The sequence below is a fragment of the Coturnix japonica genome, chromosome 17 (assembly GCF_054131305.1).
Source record: "Coturnix japonica strain WE chromosome 17, WE-NBRP24, whole genome shotgun sequence".
NCBI classification, from domain to species: Eukaryota; Metazoa; Chordata; class Aves; order Galliformes; family Phasianidae; genus Coturnix; species Coturnix japonica.
This window is the reverse complement of record NC_140679.1, coordinates 14273977-14291892: the sequence shown is the minus strand read 5'-3', so window position 1 is coordinate 14291892 and position 17916 is coordinate 14273977. Positions and strand designations below refer to the sequence as shown.

At 43.6% G+C, this 17916-nt stretch overlaps 2 protein-coding genes across 5 annotated transcripts; both read right to left on the bottom strand.

The window, feature by feature from the left end:
• Nucleotides 1-6741: 6741 nt before the first annotated feature.
• RRAGC (Ras related GTP binding C) lies at nt 6742-15135 on the bottom strand. Of its 3 annotated transcripts, XM_085518096.1 has the most exons (8): nt 15017-15135; nt 14361-14641; nt 12622-12825; nt 11773-11972; nt 11120-11234; nt 10766-10908; nt 9485-9633; nt 6742-8723 (listed from the first exon to the last, which is right to left on the bottom strand). In XM_085518096.1, the coding sequence occupies exons 2-8, from the start codon at nt 14616-14618 to the stop codon at nt 8572-8574; spliced, it is 1221 nt and encodes a 406-aa protein (XP_085374222.1). In that variant the 5' UTR covers nt 14619-14641; nt 15017-15135; the 3' UTR covers nt 6742-8571. The 3 variants fall into 3 exon arrangements, with proteins under 3 accessions (XP_085374222.1, XP_015739021.1, XP_085374224.1); XM_015883535.3 differs by lacking the exon at nt 15017-15135 and having other exon boundaries at nt 14361-14642; XM_085518098.1 differs by lacking the exons at nt 14361-14641; nt 15017-15135 and having other exon boundaries at nt 12098-12816.
• Nucleotides 15033-17425, bottom strand: MYCBP (MYC binding protein). 2 transcript variants are annotated; one of them, XM_085518101.1, is made up of 5 exons: nt 17332-17425; nt 17126-17217; nt 15874-15922; nt 15659-15788; nt 15033-15135 (listed from the first exon to the last, which is right to left on the bottom strand). In XM_085518101.1, exons 1-5 carry the CDS (start codon nt 17415-17417, stop codon nt 15091-15093), a joined length of 402 nt encoding a protein of 133 aa, XP_085374227.1. In that variant the 5' UTR covers nt 17418-17425; the 3' UTR covers nt 15033-15090. The 2 variants fall into 2 exon arrangements, with proteins under 2 accessions (XP_085374227.1, XP_015739029.1); XM_015883543.3 differs by having other exon boundaries at nt 17126-17198; nt 17332-17389.
• Between the last annotated feature and the right edge of the window lie 491 nt (nt 17426-17916).

The following is a 17916-nucleotide window of genomic DNA, read 5'->3' as shown; positions in this document are numbered from 1 at the left end:
TCAGATATCATCAATGGGAGAAACACAATGATAAAACCACGTGTCACGACCGTTTGGCTTAGAAAACAGCTTTCTGAATGTTGACAGTGCATGTTTCCAAGCAAGACAAATACGAATCCCAGGAACCCAGAACTGTTATTCCCAACATCGTTGAGAGCATGAGCTTGTTTTATCAGTTAGGTCATGCAAATAGGCATAAAGAAAGGAAGCATTCAGCACTCAGTTGACAAGCGGGACCTATAAGCCCAAATCCCCAACACTCTATTCGTCTTTCAGAGTGTGCTCGTGGTTATCTATGTATTGAAGTTCCCATAGGGCAAATTTCTGAGGCACATTTCTGCCTCCAGAGCCATCTCACATTGCCCTTCAGCAGTTGAACAGCAGCAGACCCCCATCTGTACCCACTGCCCTCTGAGATGGGCACACAAAGACAACACTGTTACTAAATAGTACTCCAAAAACCTCTCATCCTTCCCAATTTCTAATTTTGCCCATGTTTTATTATGGATATCATGTTTTAGCACACATATAAATTCATACGGAAAAGGCTTGGATAACAGTTACCAAGCTGCATCTCTCATAGATGGGGAAGATCAAGTGGCAGTGCTGGTAATGTTTTAATAGTACCCTTCAAAAGCTGAGCAATGAGAACACCAGCAGGAAAGGCACTGCAGTGCTCTCAGATACAAACACTGTCTGCCTTGCTCAGAGCAGGGCTTTCCACTCAGGTCTTGGTGAACTCAAAGCCTGTTTGAAATCCTGGTGGGATAGAATAGATAGATAGATAGATAGATAGATAGATAGATAGATAGATAGATAGATAGATAGATAGATAGATAGATAGATGCATAGAAATAAACCTCCTCCTTGCTGCCTTCTGTATGGAAAAAAAAACCAACATAAACTAATCTGTCTCGGTGACTTCCAGAGGTTGGGAATGAAGGGTCTGCAGTGTTATGAGGTGACCAAAGAATACCTCTATCGCCATAGAAGTGGCAGCTGCGTGAAGCAGAGATGCTGAAGCAATCAGGAATAGAAAATGAGCAAAAGGGACCGAGCTTTTGGTACTAAGCTAACATTATCATCTGTGTGCTGTCACTATAATGATGGACAGCGCTGGGAGAACAGTCACTCTGGTAATGACTTCCCTGAGCCGATAAGAAGGAACTCTTCCCCAGTGCCAAATAGGAACGCTCAGCCCCATCCAGATCTGAGAAGTGTTTTACCCAGCAGGACATCAGAGCCTCAGCAGTCCCAGAAGGACACAGCCTCACTCCCGAGAGACGAGGTTGGTAATAACGATCATAATCTTTATTATCCTAACAACAACAACAACAGAAAAACCACATTTCATAGCGAATAAGCCGGGATGTTTTTGTGCCCTCACGGAAATCACAAGACCTGATAGCTTTAACGTTTGACTCTGAGTACGGCTGTCACGAAACAAGCGCGAGCCTTCAGCAGCCGCTGCCTGATTAGCCTCAGAGCTATCAGCATCCCAGCGTGGGGCTGCACCGCACCGCTGCTCCGAGCCTTTAGGCGAAGGATTCTCATAATGAGGCGCAGTGCCGTGACTGAGGCCACACTTCTGCTCTGCTGAGCTGCTTGCTGAGAGGGACTGCACGTTCCCTCGTTATCATTTTATGGGTTTCTTTTTTTTCCCCCCTTTCTATTTTTATTATTCCTTTTCCTTCTCCCCGACACTCAGTGCACTTCAGTCCATGCTTAGTGCTGCAGCCAGAACAGATCCATATGCTCACGTTTAATAACCTTATGGTGCGAGGCAGTCATAAAATTGATGACAAACCAGTATTGTGCAGAAGAATCAGATATGGTAAGGAACAGTCTGATATCAAACCCTAATAAATAGGCATAGTCATCCTCATTCCAACCAACTACATCGGCTCCAAAGAGAACTCTTTCATTTACAATCCTATGCAGAATTAATAAGGGGAAAAAAAGAAAAGGAAAAAGAAATGATGATTCATTTCTTACGTCTCCCCAAATATCTAAGAGCTTTTTAGCCCCCATATGTATATATATTTCGTTATGAACACTGAGAAGCTGATGAATGCTACCGAAGCCAAACTGCAGTCACATCACTTCCATCTCATACACACAGATCACTATCTCTTTTGGGAGTATGCTCTTTCGGGGGTAGGTCTGGGGTTTTTTTAATGCCAAAAAACATACTTAGTTCCTTTATAATAATAGCAAATGATCCAGGTCTTCAGTTCACATTGCCATTGACTTGCAAGCTAAGCAGAAAACTAAAGAAGGGCACGCAGCAGAATTTGCATCGTTTCTCATACAGCCCCTATCAGCACTGACACTGGAAAGTGCAAAACATGAGAAAGGAAAGCGTTAAAAATAAGAATGCTGAAGATAGCAATGATCTCCAAAGAGCAGCATTTCCATGTAATCGGAGAAACACTGAATATGACAGCACCGCCTCACATCTACTCTAATTTTACATGATTGGAAACCTCAAGTGTTCCAATCACGCATCTTTCCGTGGGATACTGCTACCTTCAAATCAATCACGGTTACTTAAGCCGACTTCTAACTGCTGAGTTTGGGTAGGTCTTTATGTGTTACAACACCTGAATGTTCCCTCTAGTTCTGCAGCACAGACCACAGCTCTGTTCTGCTGTCACAATGTCAGCAGTGTCCAAATGAACTATTTTAAAGGCAGCTCGCCTATATTCCTGCAGTCACAGAAGTGCTGTTAACCTGTAGACATACCTGCAGATATACCTGCAGCCATGGCATTTCCCCTCTTTTCTTCTTCATTTCACATAAGCAGCTTATGGCAACAAACTAAAGGCTCCACACAGCAGAATGGAGTGTCCAGAGCTGATCCTTAAGCTCACCAGCTGCATTCAGATCCACACTGTATTATTCTCAATTATGTCTGAGAAAAGGTTATGCTCCTATTTGGCATTTTGAGCAAGTGGTAGCTACTGCCAGGAAACTTCATTGAAACAAATGCATGCTATGCAGTAAAATCAAACATGAACTTCACATGGCATCCTTATTCATGCTTTAAGCTGGGGTTACTCTGCATGTTTTTGTTTCAGTGAGCTGTTATCCTCAGCCCATGATCTCCAAAGCCACGTGTCTAACCACGCTCAACCAAACCACGCTTTGGTATCCACCCTTTCATCCCTAAGAGAGTTCTGTGATACAACCCTCAGTAAAATTAGAGTTAACTTCATCAATAATCAGTTCATGTGTTCTGATGTGTTGAGAGCCATTCCAGTCTAAGCTAAGCTGACAGACTCTATTAAAGCACGGTACTGTCATGGAAATGGTGATCTACACACAAGTGCATGTGACGGATACCAATTACTTTGCTCTTTTCCATAAGAACTCCGCATGACATAGGAGTTATTATGAATGACTGATAAGATCACTGAATGCTTTACATCACCATTTCCAAACATGATTCATCCTTAATCACAGAGTAAGTATAACCGCTTATCCATAGCGTCACAACCTGCTGCATGCAGGAGAAGCAGATTAAGCCCATCACCTCCTAGCCAAAGTTACCATCAGAAAGTGCTAATTACCATCACTTACAGAGACCAGCATCTTTACGACAGTCAAAGAATGCTTAATAATCTCAGCATCTCCCCTTCAGAAGCATTAACTTATTAGACAAGAGATTCTTTCCCAGAAAGCAATTATTTTAATCAATGCTAAATCATAGAAGTCATCATCTCTTAACAACTGTCTTTAAAAGCAATTAACTACGCAGTTGTTTCTAAACACCATCAGATCAATGCTGTCAAAGGCAGAAGAACTTCGCTTTGAGTATGAGAAGGAGAAAAATATATATATGTAAGGATTGCTAGAAATAAAAGGGACACCATTAAAATGAAACGTCTTCCTCACAGTTGTTGGCTTCCCTTATTAATGGGCCCTGTAAATAATGTGGGAACATGTAAAAACTGTGACTGTTCCAAAACTTTCTCTTGCAGACAATCCTCAGGTCACACACTCCAAGAGAGAACAAGACAGCCATCTAGAGGCAAAGCCAACTGGCCTTTGGGTCACGGGGAGACCAAACATCCAAACCCAAAGGCTTTGAGCTGAGAAAACCCATCATAACTCCTCTACTAACCCAGAAATCAAAGCGTGACAATATAAGATGATCATTTATAAAGAAAACACACATTTTCTTGAAAGCAGGGCACTCATTACTATGCAGAGCATTGTCCTTAATTGTAGATGTGAAGTCAGTTCTGCTGTATTCATCATTTCCTCTCCCTGTATTGGCTCCAGGGCAGAACACAGCACAACGAGGCAGGTGAGCAGCACTGAGCTTTTGTGCTGCACGCTCATAACACAGCCACAATGCCCTAAGCACTCATTGCTGATAAACTGAGTAAAGCATCACATTCAGCCAGAAGAGCAGAGAGATCTGAGTTGATGTCATTTTAAGTACCCATTTCTTGGTGTATATTTAAAACATAATAAGCTTATGGATTTGGAGATCACAGACCCCTGGAGGAGGACTCCAGGTGCTCCTTACTGCTCAACTCAGCTCCATTCCCAGCTATGGGAAGGTTTCAAGTGCTTCTGTTAGCACGGCTGGTTTGGAGTAGGCAATGTAGATAAAGGGACTCAGAGAACTGGATGAGTATTGGGCATTACAGACCCAGTACTACAGGCTCTTTTAAACCCATTACAGACACATGGAGTGCTGCCCACTGCAGGAGAACAAACACTCAACTCCCTGACCTCTCTTCCTGTTTCTACAATAGGGAGCTAAAGAATGGAGTTATCCTTTGAGAAGAGGGGTGCTCACCAAAGAACCTCTTCCCCTTCATTTTCAGACCAGCCCTTTTTGTTTCACCTCTGATACCAGCAAGAAATCACCTTTGAATTCAATCCAAAAGCTCTAAAATGCTTCTTCTGGCTGCCCTTCTAACACAACCTCTTCCCCAGTTTTGCAATGGTTTCACATGTGACCATCAGTAAAGCTATAAAAAGCAGAGCATCCCCTCCTAACCCCATTATGATAAAAGCTTCAAGTCTATTCACTTTAAATAGGAAGAAGCTAAACTCCCCTGAGGAAACACACAAGGTGAGGATTTTCTCCACCAGAAACTGAATGGTTGCCACAGAGCTGTGCCTTCACCAGGCAGTCTGATAAAGGACAAGGGAATGATTGAGGTTCCCAGTATTATTTTTAGTTAGAAAAAAAGATTTACACTTAAATGGAAGAGGTTTATGAATCCTCATTATTTGCTTGTTTTTAATCTCTTATCAGTCTTCAAACAGCATTGAAGAAATAAAAGAACACCAACCTATGCAACCAGCTCAGACCAACACACTGTGAGATAACTAGCAATGCTTAGATAACATGCACCAAGGTAATGTGGTCATCACTGCAGTTAAAAGCTCCACAAAGTGCCATTTACAAGAAGACATTAGCATCATTATTTGTATCCAGCAGCATAGTAAGAAGACAATCTCAATGGAAATACTCTCTTTTTTCTCCTTATGGGTTTCAGGTCATGAAACAGCAGTTAAACAAGGCTAAATGACAATATGGAGTAGATGGAGAACAACAATAAAAACTCCATTCTGAGAAACACATCAGAAACCAGCTGTGGGCAGACCAAGACAGCGACTGCTCCCCAGATAGGAAAGAAAAGTAAATATGAAAGACTCAACACTTACCTGTTCCACGTAGGCCAGCTTTCAAAGGAAGGAAATCCTGCTTTGGATTGCAGAGTACTTCAGAGCAGTGCAGTCATATCCATACGACCACGTTGTAAAGGCAAAGTCTCTCACTTCAAACACCACTAATATATCCAAAAAACTCCATTAGAAAGGTTCAGCAGTTCAGTTATTTTTCTTCATCAATTCCTGAAGCCAAACTTTCTTCCACCGTTTTAGAATCACAACTTTTTCCCCCCTTGAAAATGACCTTCAGAATAGTCAAAGCTCAGGCCCTCTACTACTAGGCCTTAAACCTGCTCTCCTAATGCCCAGCTGCAGCCCCCAGCATCATTCTGACCTCCTGCTTCAGGGCTGTGCACTATTTATTGCTTCCTTTCCTTCTGAGCATGCCTGGCTGCTTTTCTCCCCCTGCCTGACCAGGTGTCTCAGAGCTAAATCAGCATAACGAGGTCTGATTTATCAAGCTGATTGCTGGGGGGAAAAGAAGAAAAAGAAGTTACGTTATCTAAAGATAAAAAAGCAGGAATGGAAACTTGAATGTTATTAATACGAAAATGTGGATCAAGGACAGAAATAAAGAAAGCAGCCAGGACAAGAGTTCATCCTCCATCACATCCATAGGGCTGCAAGCACAGCTGCATTCCCTGCTGCCAAAACAAAGCAGGACCTCATAAACCTCACCATGGAACCTTACTGCGTCATAAGGAAACACCCAGCACTGCTCAGTGACTGCACCTGCTCCATCAGCCCCACCTTTGCTGGCAGTGTTGGAGGAGCAGCCTGATCCATAGCGATGTCTGGTGAGCCTGCAACAAGCTGGGGCTGATTTATTAACACAGCTGTAATCAAGGCCAAGCAGGATAGCAACATGTGATGCCAAGCTCAGCAGTTAAAGAATGAGAACATTGCTCCTTAGGAGTAAAGGCTTGTTCTCCTTGTAGCTGTGATACGAGGGTGCCATCTGCTGCCCGCAGGTGCTCAAAGCTGACACAGCCAACCTGGAGGGTTTCTTCCTAATAAGAAATAATCACACACACACACAAGCAATAGGAGATCTTTCTCATTTTATTAGCACGGAATCATGTACAGTGAAGACAAAGAGAGGAACGTGTGTACCCAGAACATGAGGAACTACAAAAGTGGGAATGACTTGTTACTTCCTGCCATCTTACCTCTTACTTCTCCCCTCACCTCAAGTACCTGAAAGCTGCCACAGACTTTGCAAGCCACAAAAAACCTTGCAAGCCTGTGTTACACCCTTACAAAACCCTGCAGTCCATTACCCAAAAGGGGCCCAGGTTCAGAACAACTGCCCATAGAGACCTGAACTAAAGCATCTGAATTGCCAGGTCTCATACTGACTTAAATTTGGAGCAAATCCTTTAGGTACTGAGCATCACATAACAGCTTTAAAACAAAGGAAAACAAAAACAACATTTACATGGTATGTGCGTACACCCTAATGTAAATGCATGTATATTCAATTGTACATAGTTCAATGACAATCCATTCTATAAGCACAGAAGCAATGTCGTGGTTATGTCTGACCACATAAATACAAACAGTCACAGAGAACGCTTACAGTTACAGACCTTCTTGTGGAAATCTTTATAGTGGCACTTGTAGTCAGTTGGTCCAGTGGCTTTGGAACACCAACACACACACACAGGGATAGGCAGAAAGTGGCGAGATCTTTGTAGGCCAATAGCCAAGCTTACTGCATATAACAAGGCTGATGTACAATATGACATCTGCAGCAAGGTTACCAATAAATTAGATGAAGACTGCTCTGATACGCTTCCCATAATATGACGGCCAGCATTCATAAAAACAGAAAATAGACAATTCCATTCAGGTCTCATGGTGACAAGAAGCTGTTTGTCACAATGCAGAATCAACCCCTCGAGTGTCAGGTATTATCAGTAGGTTGTGGCACCCTGATATTTAATCGCTGTGCAAGGAGAACAACCACCAGATATTTTTCCTTGTCATGTTTATCAGTCAGAGGATAAAAGAGATCCCACCATCAGAAGCCAGGAATGTGGTCACTTCTTCATTTGTAAAGGGCTGAGCCTGGTTGCTTTGCTCCAGCAGATGGCAGATATTTCAGTTCAGTCAGCATTGGTTTTGTGAATAGGATGACTCAGATTTATGACACCTGTGGTTTTGCAAAAGAGAGTGGGTGATTGATTTCTGATGTTAACATTGCCCTTCCATCAAAGGGGGCACACTGAGAGGTTGTCCAAAGGCCAAGTATCACCATCTCCTCAAATGAAACTGCAGCTCAGTTCTCCAAGCAAACAGTGAATCATGACAGCAGAGCTCTGCCTTGCATCCACTGCACGGGTACAGGTTCCCAAGGATACGCTGAGCAAACCATGGAGAGTGAGAACTTCATGGGATGACTTGCGAGCCACAACTAAAAGCATGGGTTTCACAGGCCCCTCTATCAACTCTGACAACGTTTTGCATGACAAAAGGTTAAACTTAAGCAAAACTGGATATCCCACCAAACAACCCAAAAAAAAAGGCTGAGCAAACGACAATTTGGTGTTTCACATTAAAATCAACTCAACCATTGTGAAGTTTTAACTGGGGCAATCAGTCAGAAACAGACTGTTAGAACAGGACTCCAAACTGAAATACCACTGCACTTGTGATAGAGGTGGTTTCAAACTGACATTTCTAACACCACTGGCCCGAAAGTATTTTTACAGTAGTTCCAGCTGTCCGACATGAGTTACAAGCTGCGGTGCCACACTTAAGGCCACTCTTCTCCTGTGAAACGCACTGCAGGCTTTCAGACTATTTTTCTCTTGTTCCACAAAGCTTTGGATTGAAGAGCTGACAAGTCTATCCAATGTCTTTAGTTTTTCTCTAGACTGCATTCCTGGGTGTGCCATTGTGTGTCACTGCCTTCAGACTGGAGGCGCTGGCTTGATGGTTGCAGATTCTGTGGGAGGCAACACCTACCTCAAAGACCTCGTGAATGGCTTTGCGGAAGCAGTGGAAATTGTAGTCTATCAGACCTGTATATAATTAAAGAGCAGATAAGGGGATGACACAAGACTCCACCCACCCCAAAGATGTTCTAACACATGGAACAGTTAAACATGGTAGTACAGCTTGGTCACCACTTTAATGTTGTCCTCCTCTTTGATGGTGTCACTGATATATATCCTAACTGTGCTGAGTGAAGCTTTCAAGACCAAATAGAGCACAGTTAAAATACATCTGCCTTCCACTATCTGAACAGTCCATAAACACCAAGGTAAACATCATCATTGTTTAAGCTCAATACTTCAAAATCAAGGCTTAGGATTTCATTTCTATCCCATAACTTATGCAAGACCATTCGTACCAATTGCATTCTAAAGGTCCACTATACAATTGGTTAAGCCTGCAACACATTCAATACTGCCCTACATTCCTATTGTATACTCAGTCATATGTTAAAAAGGTTATAGGAGTGCAACAAAGGTAATGGAGAATATGGTTATCACGACACAGCAGCTTGTCAAGCAGAACATGACAACTGACAACACTACAGCAGGTGGTAATGACGAGGCCTCATTAGCTACACAAGTAATTTCAACAGGAGGACATCAATTAAGGCACTGATTCACAAGAACAAAAATAAGATCTCTTTATCTCTAAGAAAGGGGAAAATTCCTCCCAGAAGAAATTAAACAAATTTAATTACATGAAAGTGACTTGTAAAGCCTTATTAATATCTTACAGTTGATAGAAATCAGTAGATAAAAGCCATGCAAATGGGGGAAGCTCTTACCTTTGCGCTCAAAACTTTCTTCTCTAAGAATGCAAACTAACGCCAAAAACTTTGTTACTTCCTTTAAGTACAAGACCGTTGTGTTATTGAGCTTGATAATCGCCATTGACTCTTTATCATAAGCACTTCCAGTGCCATCTTCTTTTAACCTAAGAAAGAATGAGTTGACCCAAGCTGTAACTTAGTAAGACACGCTGCAGTAACTTCAGAGCAAATACTCATTGCCTGAGAAATGTAGTGAGAAGAATAATGCTCATACTGTATTGCAAGCAAGCAAAGAACTTTCAGCACAGGATTTAATGCAACTATAAGTAAGAGCATTTTCACCACTGAAGCTTCCCCAGGACTACAGGAAAGCCAGACCTAAATAGAAGATAAGGCTTGGCTACATACAAACTATGTTATCTGAATAGTTACCAGCAAGCTACGAGCATGCATCCCTTTGATACAGGCTACCAACTGTGTTTAGTTGATACTATTCCCAGCACTCTTAGTGGATACAGCATAGCACACGGGTTGTACCTTCAAACCTAAGAGTCAGTGCTACACACTATCTCACAGCACCCAGTGCCATGTTATGGTATCCAGGAACAGGTTTGAAGATTTAAGGCAAAAGTGGTAAAAACTTCAATGAAGTAACACCTCAGCACAGTTACTTTTAATAAATTAATACAATGGTCTGCATCCTTTTGCTGTATGAGATACTCATAAGATATATTCTGATCCAAGCACTGGTCTGTTCAGTCATCTGGCCTGTTTAGTCACTTGAAGCAGCTCATTAGAAGGTTAAGTATAAGATGCTGTACTCTACATATTTCTACAGGTCACCCTCATAACTATTGAAGGCATGTCTCATAGGAGCATGAAGAGCAGTGGTAAGGACAGAACCTTCAGGAAGACTCACAGCACCCACTTTAATGGGAGCAGTCAGACAACAAGCTCCTGCCATGGACTGTTTGGAATTGAAGCCACATAACAACAAATCACAGCTAACAGAGCAATAAGACAAACCTTACAGTCAGCAAGGCCGGGGTGACCATGCCAAATGAGACAGAGCAATACTCATACTGTACATGAGACACTTGCTTCTAATGTCAAATGGAGGGGGAAAATTGATCAGAAACTTAAGCCAGCTGCCAAATCATTTGGCTTCACTCCAGTTGCTCACAGAAATAATGTGCTCCACAGAGCAACCGACCGCACACTGCAACCTGTGCAGTCTGCAGCCTGCCCTACAGCTTGCAAGGACTTTTTTGCTAGGAGTATTCATCACTTACTTACCCATATATACAGGAAACATCTATCACTACATCAATCATGTCACAGCACAACTCATACGACTGCATGTCCACAGGAGAACTGTCCGTTGCAATGTAGATTTTGCTGACTACATCGAAGAGAAAAGCTTTTTCAATGCCTGAATTCTTTGGAAAGAGAAAGAATTTGAATGAATGTTTCCATTTCAAGTACAATTCATATACTTTCACATTCTTAACAGCAAGAAGCGTTTTAAACAACCAATTCAGAGGCTCCAAACAGAAGCAATTTTCAGAGCACACAGTTTATATCTGAGCAGAAGGAATTGCTTTAGTGTTCCACATACTTCACTTAGAATTCTGTAAGATCACCACTTACTGATATAAAGATATTTAGTAGATTTTCCAGTGTTGGTAGTTGCGGAATGAGCTTCTGTACCACTTTACTGAAGGCTTCAAATATTGAGTGGTCGTAAATGCTGGTCAAATAAAAGCTGAGAGAGGGCAAGGCAGGAGGGAAGGAAAAAGAGGAGAGATCTGTGAGTCCATCGGAATCGCAGTAGATGATAAAGCTTTGTTTTCTACCACTCAAGCCTACCAGAATACTTAAGGCAAAGGAAATAAGTGCTTAACTAGGTTTCAGTGAGTCCTTCTCCCGACCTTCTATTTTGTCACAATAATACTGAGATGCTGACCATGTTTACAAGCTCCATGAGAATCAAACAGCAGTAAAAAGAGAAATAAAATGACATTTCATTGCCCACCCCTCCAGGCCACCTGCCTAAATTTGGCTTCATGAACAGAATAAAAGCTGGGCAAGAGGGTGAATTGTGAATGTGAGCTTATGAAGAAGTCTGAGTGGAATCTGACAGCTGAATGAAGAATGGCAGATAGGGCCAGATTCAAAAGAGCATTCTATAGTCTCAAGAAATAAACAAGATCTCATTCCAGTCCTTTACCACATGTCAAAGACATTAGTCTGCACACATACAAGCAATAGCAGAATCACATTTGCAGGAATATATAACTCACCTAAGGTGAAGTTTTTCAAGCCCGGCATCTGTGAGGTCATCATTAGCTCTCTGATGAATATCCCTCTGAGTTTCTATTTTATGGTCATCTGATAAACCATCCACTTTATGAATAAAAACTTCAAAGTTCATTTCTGGGTTGACCTTGTAGGCCTTTGAAACTGTGATGTGGAGTCTTGTTAAAGCTTCCATATAGTCATCCTGTGAACAAGTTTTTGGCAGGAATGAATGAAAAAGGCTTTATCTTCAATAACTATTCCATTCAGTACAAAGAAAAACTTCATTTCACTTCTGTAATTAAACAGAAGTTTGGTAGGAGAGAATACCTTGGAGAATCAGAAATCCACGCAGCTTAGATTCTGTTTCATTAGCTATGCAAGGCTCAGTTATACAAAACTAGGCTTCATAGCAAAAGGTGGTTATGCTTCAACTCCAGCACAGCGCAGCAGTGATCTCCAAGGTGGTCCCAACAACCAGGAACTCTCCATCGGTGCAATTCCTAAGTTCACTAGAAGCTACCAGAAACCTAACAGGGCCATTCCCATGACATCGAAGTCAGAGGCGTGCTGACACTACATGAACTCCATAGCAATCAAAAGCAGAGGAAAGAGATAATTGGGTAATTCAGATCATCTAACAGATCAGATTCTCACTGCTCGTGCTCAGAGTACGTGCCACTTTCCACTGTCTCAAATAGGGATATACGTTCCACATAATCAATTCACAGAGCTAAAAGCAATTGCCAACACATAATGAATCTTTCACAAACTTATCTTAAAATACACTCCCGACCACTCTTCTCACAAAGTAAAAGGAAACTTCTTCATAATTCTTAGGGATTTATATTTACCTGAGCGTCAATAACATATATTAGAGCACCTGTTCCTCTGAAGATCATCTCATAATCAAATGTCGGGTCAAAAAAGTCCATCTGCCCTGGAAAATCCCATATCTGGAAATTCACAAAGGAGCTGTTGGAAATATCATCCTTGTAGATTTTGTTGGTGCTTTCCAAGAACAGAGTCTCATTTGGAGACATTTTGTGAAACACCACCTGGTAAAAAGAATACAAATAACAGTCTTGACTTTGTCTCAGCGCGAGAGATTGAAAGATTCAAGTCACAGAACTTCTAACAAATAGGTTTGTCTTATATTCTAGAGAGTACAGCTTTATCTACAGTTGCTTCAGTTGTCCCTTTTGGTCCACAGACTGATTCTTACATCAGCCAAGCACATAACCTATTGCCAACCAGAACTGAGAACTAACACACAGCCCATCATTCTTACAAGTGTAAGTAATGATGTTACCTAAAGACATAGATATACTGGGTGTTTTCTAACAGTTTCTTCATATTTTGCTCCATTAGCCAGATCACACCAGCTATAAAGCCTGTGTTAATTAAGCAACTGCAAGAATGGTTCATTTCCAGTCTTAGAAACCCCCATGCAAACTGCTTTAGTCTGGCACTCAGCATTATGGACCAACAGAATCAGACCACTCCAATAGTGCAATACAAGTATAAAAATAACATCTCTCAGTGCCTGGAATAGCTGTCATTGCCTTCCATGACCAGCTGATCGATCTTGGTTGACCTTCTCCCTTCAGGTATCCTACAGGAATGCTGACAGCTCTCACACTGCTTGGTAACCCACTTAGCAGTGATGAACAATATTCTTGCTGTGCTTAGAAAGCCCTGCTGGGATTTCAGCCCTGCCCACAAGATACACAGCTGGGTGGGCAGCACAGCACTGAGTGAGCTCCAAAGCAGTGCATCAGACTCTACTTTTAAGGATAAGGGGAAAGAAATGCACTTTCTCAAGGCAGAAGCACAAGGAAGCCAGGACCTAAATGAGGTTTTAAACAGTGGGACATGTATGGAAAAGCAAGAACAGTTCTAGATAGGTTCCAGCTTTATTGCACAGACTAAAAGCTCCACAAGGTTTGAAGAACGGTTGTAAAGCACTTTGGAAATCAGCATTACTTTGAAGCTCAGCATCTTTCACAAAGAACAGGGCAGAGACTGTGTGCAAAGGTTACAGCAGATGAGGCTCTGAGAAGCATTGAGCTCATCCTCCCTCCCTCCTTCACACTGACCAGGACACAGCATGGATCTAAGCCCATTTCTGCTTCCTAGAGTCAACCCCCATTCTTGGATAAAGCAAAGGAAAAGGCAATAGTAGAATCCAACTGGAAGCACAGGGTTAGCTCTAATACAGGCAAGATACACCAGGCAAACACAAGCAGAGCAGGCAGGCCTGGAATGAGCTACAAAGAGCTGATCTTCTCCACTATGGCTTTGCCTTTCCAAGTGTCCCTTTGGCACTTTGACCATCCAACAGCCTCAGCAGATGCTGTCAGCGATGGCTGCCGTTCACATCACTAGAGACTAAAATAAATCAGTATATGCGTACACAGAGCATTGGGCCCAAATAACAGCATATATACATAACAGGAAAGGCTGACAAGCAATGACAGTGCAGTCTAAAGGCAAACTTTGCTCGCTAACACTTAGCTCGTGCTTTCAAACCCTGTCTAAAGGAAGGGACGGGTGGCTCCGCAGCTCGGGGTAGATGTGGGCCGGCCCTCACCTTCTGGATGGATGACTTCCCACTGCGTCTCAACCCCATCAGAAGGATCCGAGGCTTCGAGTCCGCCCCTCCCGCGCCTCCCCCGGGCCCTCCTGCGCCTCCTCCGGTCCCTCCGGGCCCAGGGCCGCCTTCCAGCTCCGCCTCCTCCTCCTCTTCCCCATAACCGAAGTCTTTAGGGAACGAATCGGCCGTTCCGAAGCTTCCTCCCACCAGGGCCGGTTCCTCCGCCGCACCAGCTCCGCCGAACTGCAGCGCCATGTCGGCCCGGCCCGACCCTCCGCCTGCAACGCAAAGTCCCACCCATTTAGGACCCTATTGGTTGACAACGAAGCTTCTCGCAGCCGATGGAGGAGGTGCTGGGAGACGCTCCGGTCATATGACGGCGAGGGTGGGGACATGGGGCCGAGCCGATATATGGAGCCCCATATATACATAGATCAGCCCCTTCTCAGCCTGCACACACATGCTATACACTCTAATTTACCTCCTGCAATAGAGTTGGGGGTTGTTTTGCCTTTGAAACTCTTACACTGTGTTATTTCCTCTTTCAGCTCCTTCCTACACACACGGAAGTAAAATGACTGACCACAAATAGAGCTGCACACCCCCTGCTTGTCCTTATAGTTGAGATACCCACAGAGACACACAGCACTCACATAGAAGAAGCAGGAGTGCGGTTCACAATAAGCCCTTTATTAATAAAGCCAAGGTACGAAAGGAGAAACTACTGTTATTCATCACGCTTCTCTTCTTCAGGTGGTTCATATTGAGCCAGCTGTGGATTTAAAGAGAGGCAATCAGTTAGATGGGGCATCTTAAAAGACACAGGAGCAGCAGAGTTGGATGTTAATGTTCCATAGGGGTAAAGGGTGACCTCCTGTGGTAAAACCCAGCCACAGACCCATGCCAGGCCTCAATAACTAACACTATTTCCCCTCCTGCTTTGGAATGCCTGAATAGAAAAGCATTAGCTTCCCCCCAGCCCTGCTTTACAAAGCTCTTATGGAACCATATACACATTATCAGATAACAAATGGGACTGAATGATGAGATGGAGTTTCCCACTATCCCTTAATTTACTTATTTTGTTAGCAAAAACTGCATTTCAGAATACAAGTCTTCCATCAGAAGCTACATATAGGCAAGGAATGAGATAATATTCCCAAGGCCAAACCCTATAACATCATAATCAGTTATGGCAGTGAAAGTTAGCTGTATTATAAGTGCCAAAGCACCCTTATCAAACACAGAAGTACTTAGGAATACTAAAAAGACTTGAACACTAAATAGACTTTTACTTTGGATTTCAGTTTCTCATTCTCTTCCAGCACAGCTTCGTATTTCTCCTTCAGCTCTACCAGTTCCATACGAAGCGCCTCCATTTCTGGACTCTCAGGAGCTGAAGCTCCCAGGTGATGCTTCAAAAAGCTGATATTGTGATGTTAAGTATTTCCTCAGCTCAACAGGCTGCTTATAACAGCAAGAACCAACCCATAGAGGACAGAAAGGATACTCCAGTGCGCTGCTTGGTTTCTCTGGCTCTTCATATAAGGCCACTAACACTGCAAATACAAGACGAACAACCATTATAAGACATCCATGCAACTCTAGTTTCCAAAACACATACAGCAGACAGAATAAATACAAGTTGCACACCAAGCTCACAGCATGTTCAAGATTCTCACCTATATCCTTCATGTTAAGGACAGAGATCATCATCATAGTATCTTAGTCATGCACAAGGTGAAACAGAGCATCCTATACTTCAATGGGTGGGCAGAAGGGATTTCTTTGACCCACAGGGGACGATAGGGCTGACAATATCAGGACACGGGGAAATGGTTTTAAGTTAAAAGAGGGAAGATTTAGGTTGGATGTTAGGGGGAAGTTCTTCACTAGGAGAGTGGTTAGGCCCTGGAACAGGCTGCACAGGGAGGTTGTGGATGCCCCGTCCTTGGAGGTGTTCAAGGCCAGGTTGGACGGGGCCATGGGCAACCTGATCTATGGGGTCTATGGGGTCTCCTGAGCAACCTGATCTAGTAAAGGTGTATGTTTGGTGGCCCTGCCAGGCAGGGGGGTTGGAACTACATGATCCTTGAGGTCCCTTCCAACCCGGGTCATTCTGTGATTATGGAGCACAAAATGAATGACATAACACACACACACCCCACCATTCTGCTTTGATAAATGCTTCTCAAGGAGCTTAAGCGCCTCCCTCCCATTTTCAGCCACACAAACTGCACAGTTTTAAGCTAAACACTTAAAGTTAGAAGCCAAACTTGCTTGCTGCAGGGCTTGGAAGATTTGTTTTGCTTCCACATTGCAACAGCACAGCCACAGCCAGAGGAAATCAAAGGGCTCCAACACACCTGGGCTGAGCACAGAGCACACCCCTCACAGCTGCTACACCCCATAAGCAACGTGCTTTATTAAGTAGGAATATAACACCATGTTGAAAGGATCTTGAGAGCACAAAGGGATCATAGAATTATGCAGATTGGAAAAGACCTCAAAGATCATCAAGCCCAACCACAGCCTAACCAGAACCCTAAAACAACCCTACACTAAATCATACCCCTTAGCAATCATTTAAAGCACAGTGAGCCATAAGAAAGAGATAAATACGTTGAGCTTTCAACGTGCTTTTCTTTCCTATCCAGATAAGCACAGACACCTCCATTAAACCCCAGTATTAGGGGGCTGGCACAGCACATTCCCATTGCTCGGCCCCAACCCAACCCATACAGGCCTTCAATCCTCCTTACCCTTAGTGAGCGTATCCAACACCCCCGACTTCTCCAGGTAGCGCCGAAACTGCTCCCTCTTCGAATCCGCGGCCTGAAGGAGGACGCCCACACTGTCAGAGCACCGGCACATCCCTACCTACACACAGCTCGACCCCTCCCCACCACCAAGGGTTTGGGGGGTTATAAGGAAGGCCCCTCCACCCTCTCGGGCCCGCAGCCCCTACCTTGTGGTGCGCCATCTAACCCCGCAACGCCCGCACCGCCACCGCCCGCCTCTTATATGGCGGCCCCGGCTTCCTACCGTTGGCATGGCGACCCAACCGGAAGTCCCGGTCTCTATCTCTGCGACTAGGCCTTCCGGTTGTGGGAGGTTTGCGCATGCGCGGTGCTTGCAGGCTTCGGCCTGGCCCTGTATCTATACCTGTATCTATATAGATATGTTGGTCTATATGGCTGGCAATAAGAACCCATTCAGAGCCCTATATCTGCCCTTTGGGTTCCTTTCTAACCTTCCAGACTCTTGAGCTGCTACATACGAGCCCCTCAGTGCTGTCTCTTTGCTCTTTAAGCTGTGAAGTCAACACGTTTTTTGCTATAGAGGTGTCAAATGCAAATGGGGTATTCACATACACAGCATGGGGTTAAATGAGCATAATAGCACCTAAATATATCCAAAATGTCCAACCCTACATCTACACAGAGCTGAACGCACACACACTGAGAACACAAACAGCAGCTGCTGGAGAAACACCTGCAGTGAATGGATCTTCCACCTCATTTCATTTACTGGTCTCCATACAATAGATTCT

Coding starts and splice junctions, on each gene's coding strand:
- RRAGC (XM_085518096.1), bottom strand. CDS start 14,618: ATGGCGCTGCAGTTCGGCGGAGCTGGTGCGGCGGAGGAACCGGCCCTG. Junction 12,826..14,360: donor GGAAGTCATCCATCCAGAAG/GTGAGGGCCGGC, acceptor TCTTTTTACCAG/GTGGTGTTTCACAAAATGTC. Junction 8,724..9,484: donor AGAAAGTTTTGAGCGCAAAG/GTAAGAGCTTCC, acceptor AATTATATACAG/GTCTGATAGACTACAATTTC.
- MYCBP (XM_085518101.1), bottom strand. CDS start 17,417: ATGCCAACGGTAGGAAGCCGGGGCCGCCATATAAGAGGCGGGCGGTGG. Junction 15,923..17,125: donor GTTGGATACGCTCACTAAGG/GTAAGGAGGATT, acceptor TTGTATTTGCAG/TGTTAGTGGCCTTATATGAA. Junction 15,789..15,873: donor AAACCAAGCAGCGCACTGGA/GTATCCTTTCTG, acceptor TCACAATATCAG/CTTTTTGAAGCATCACCTGG.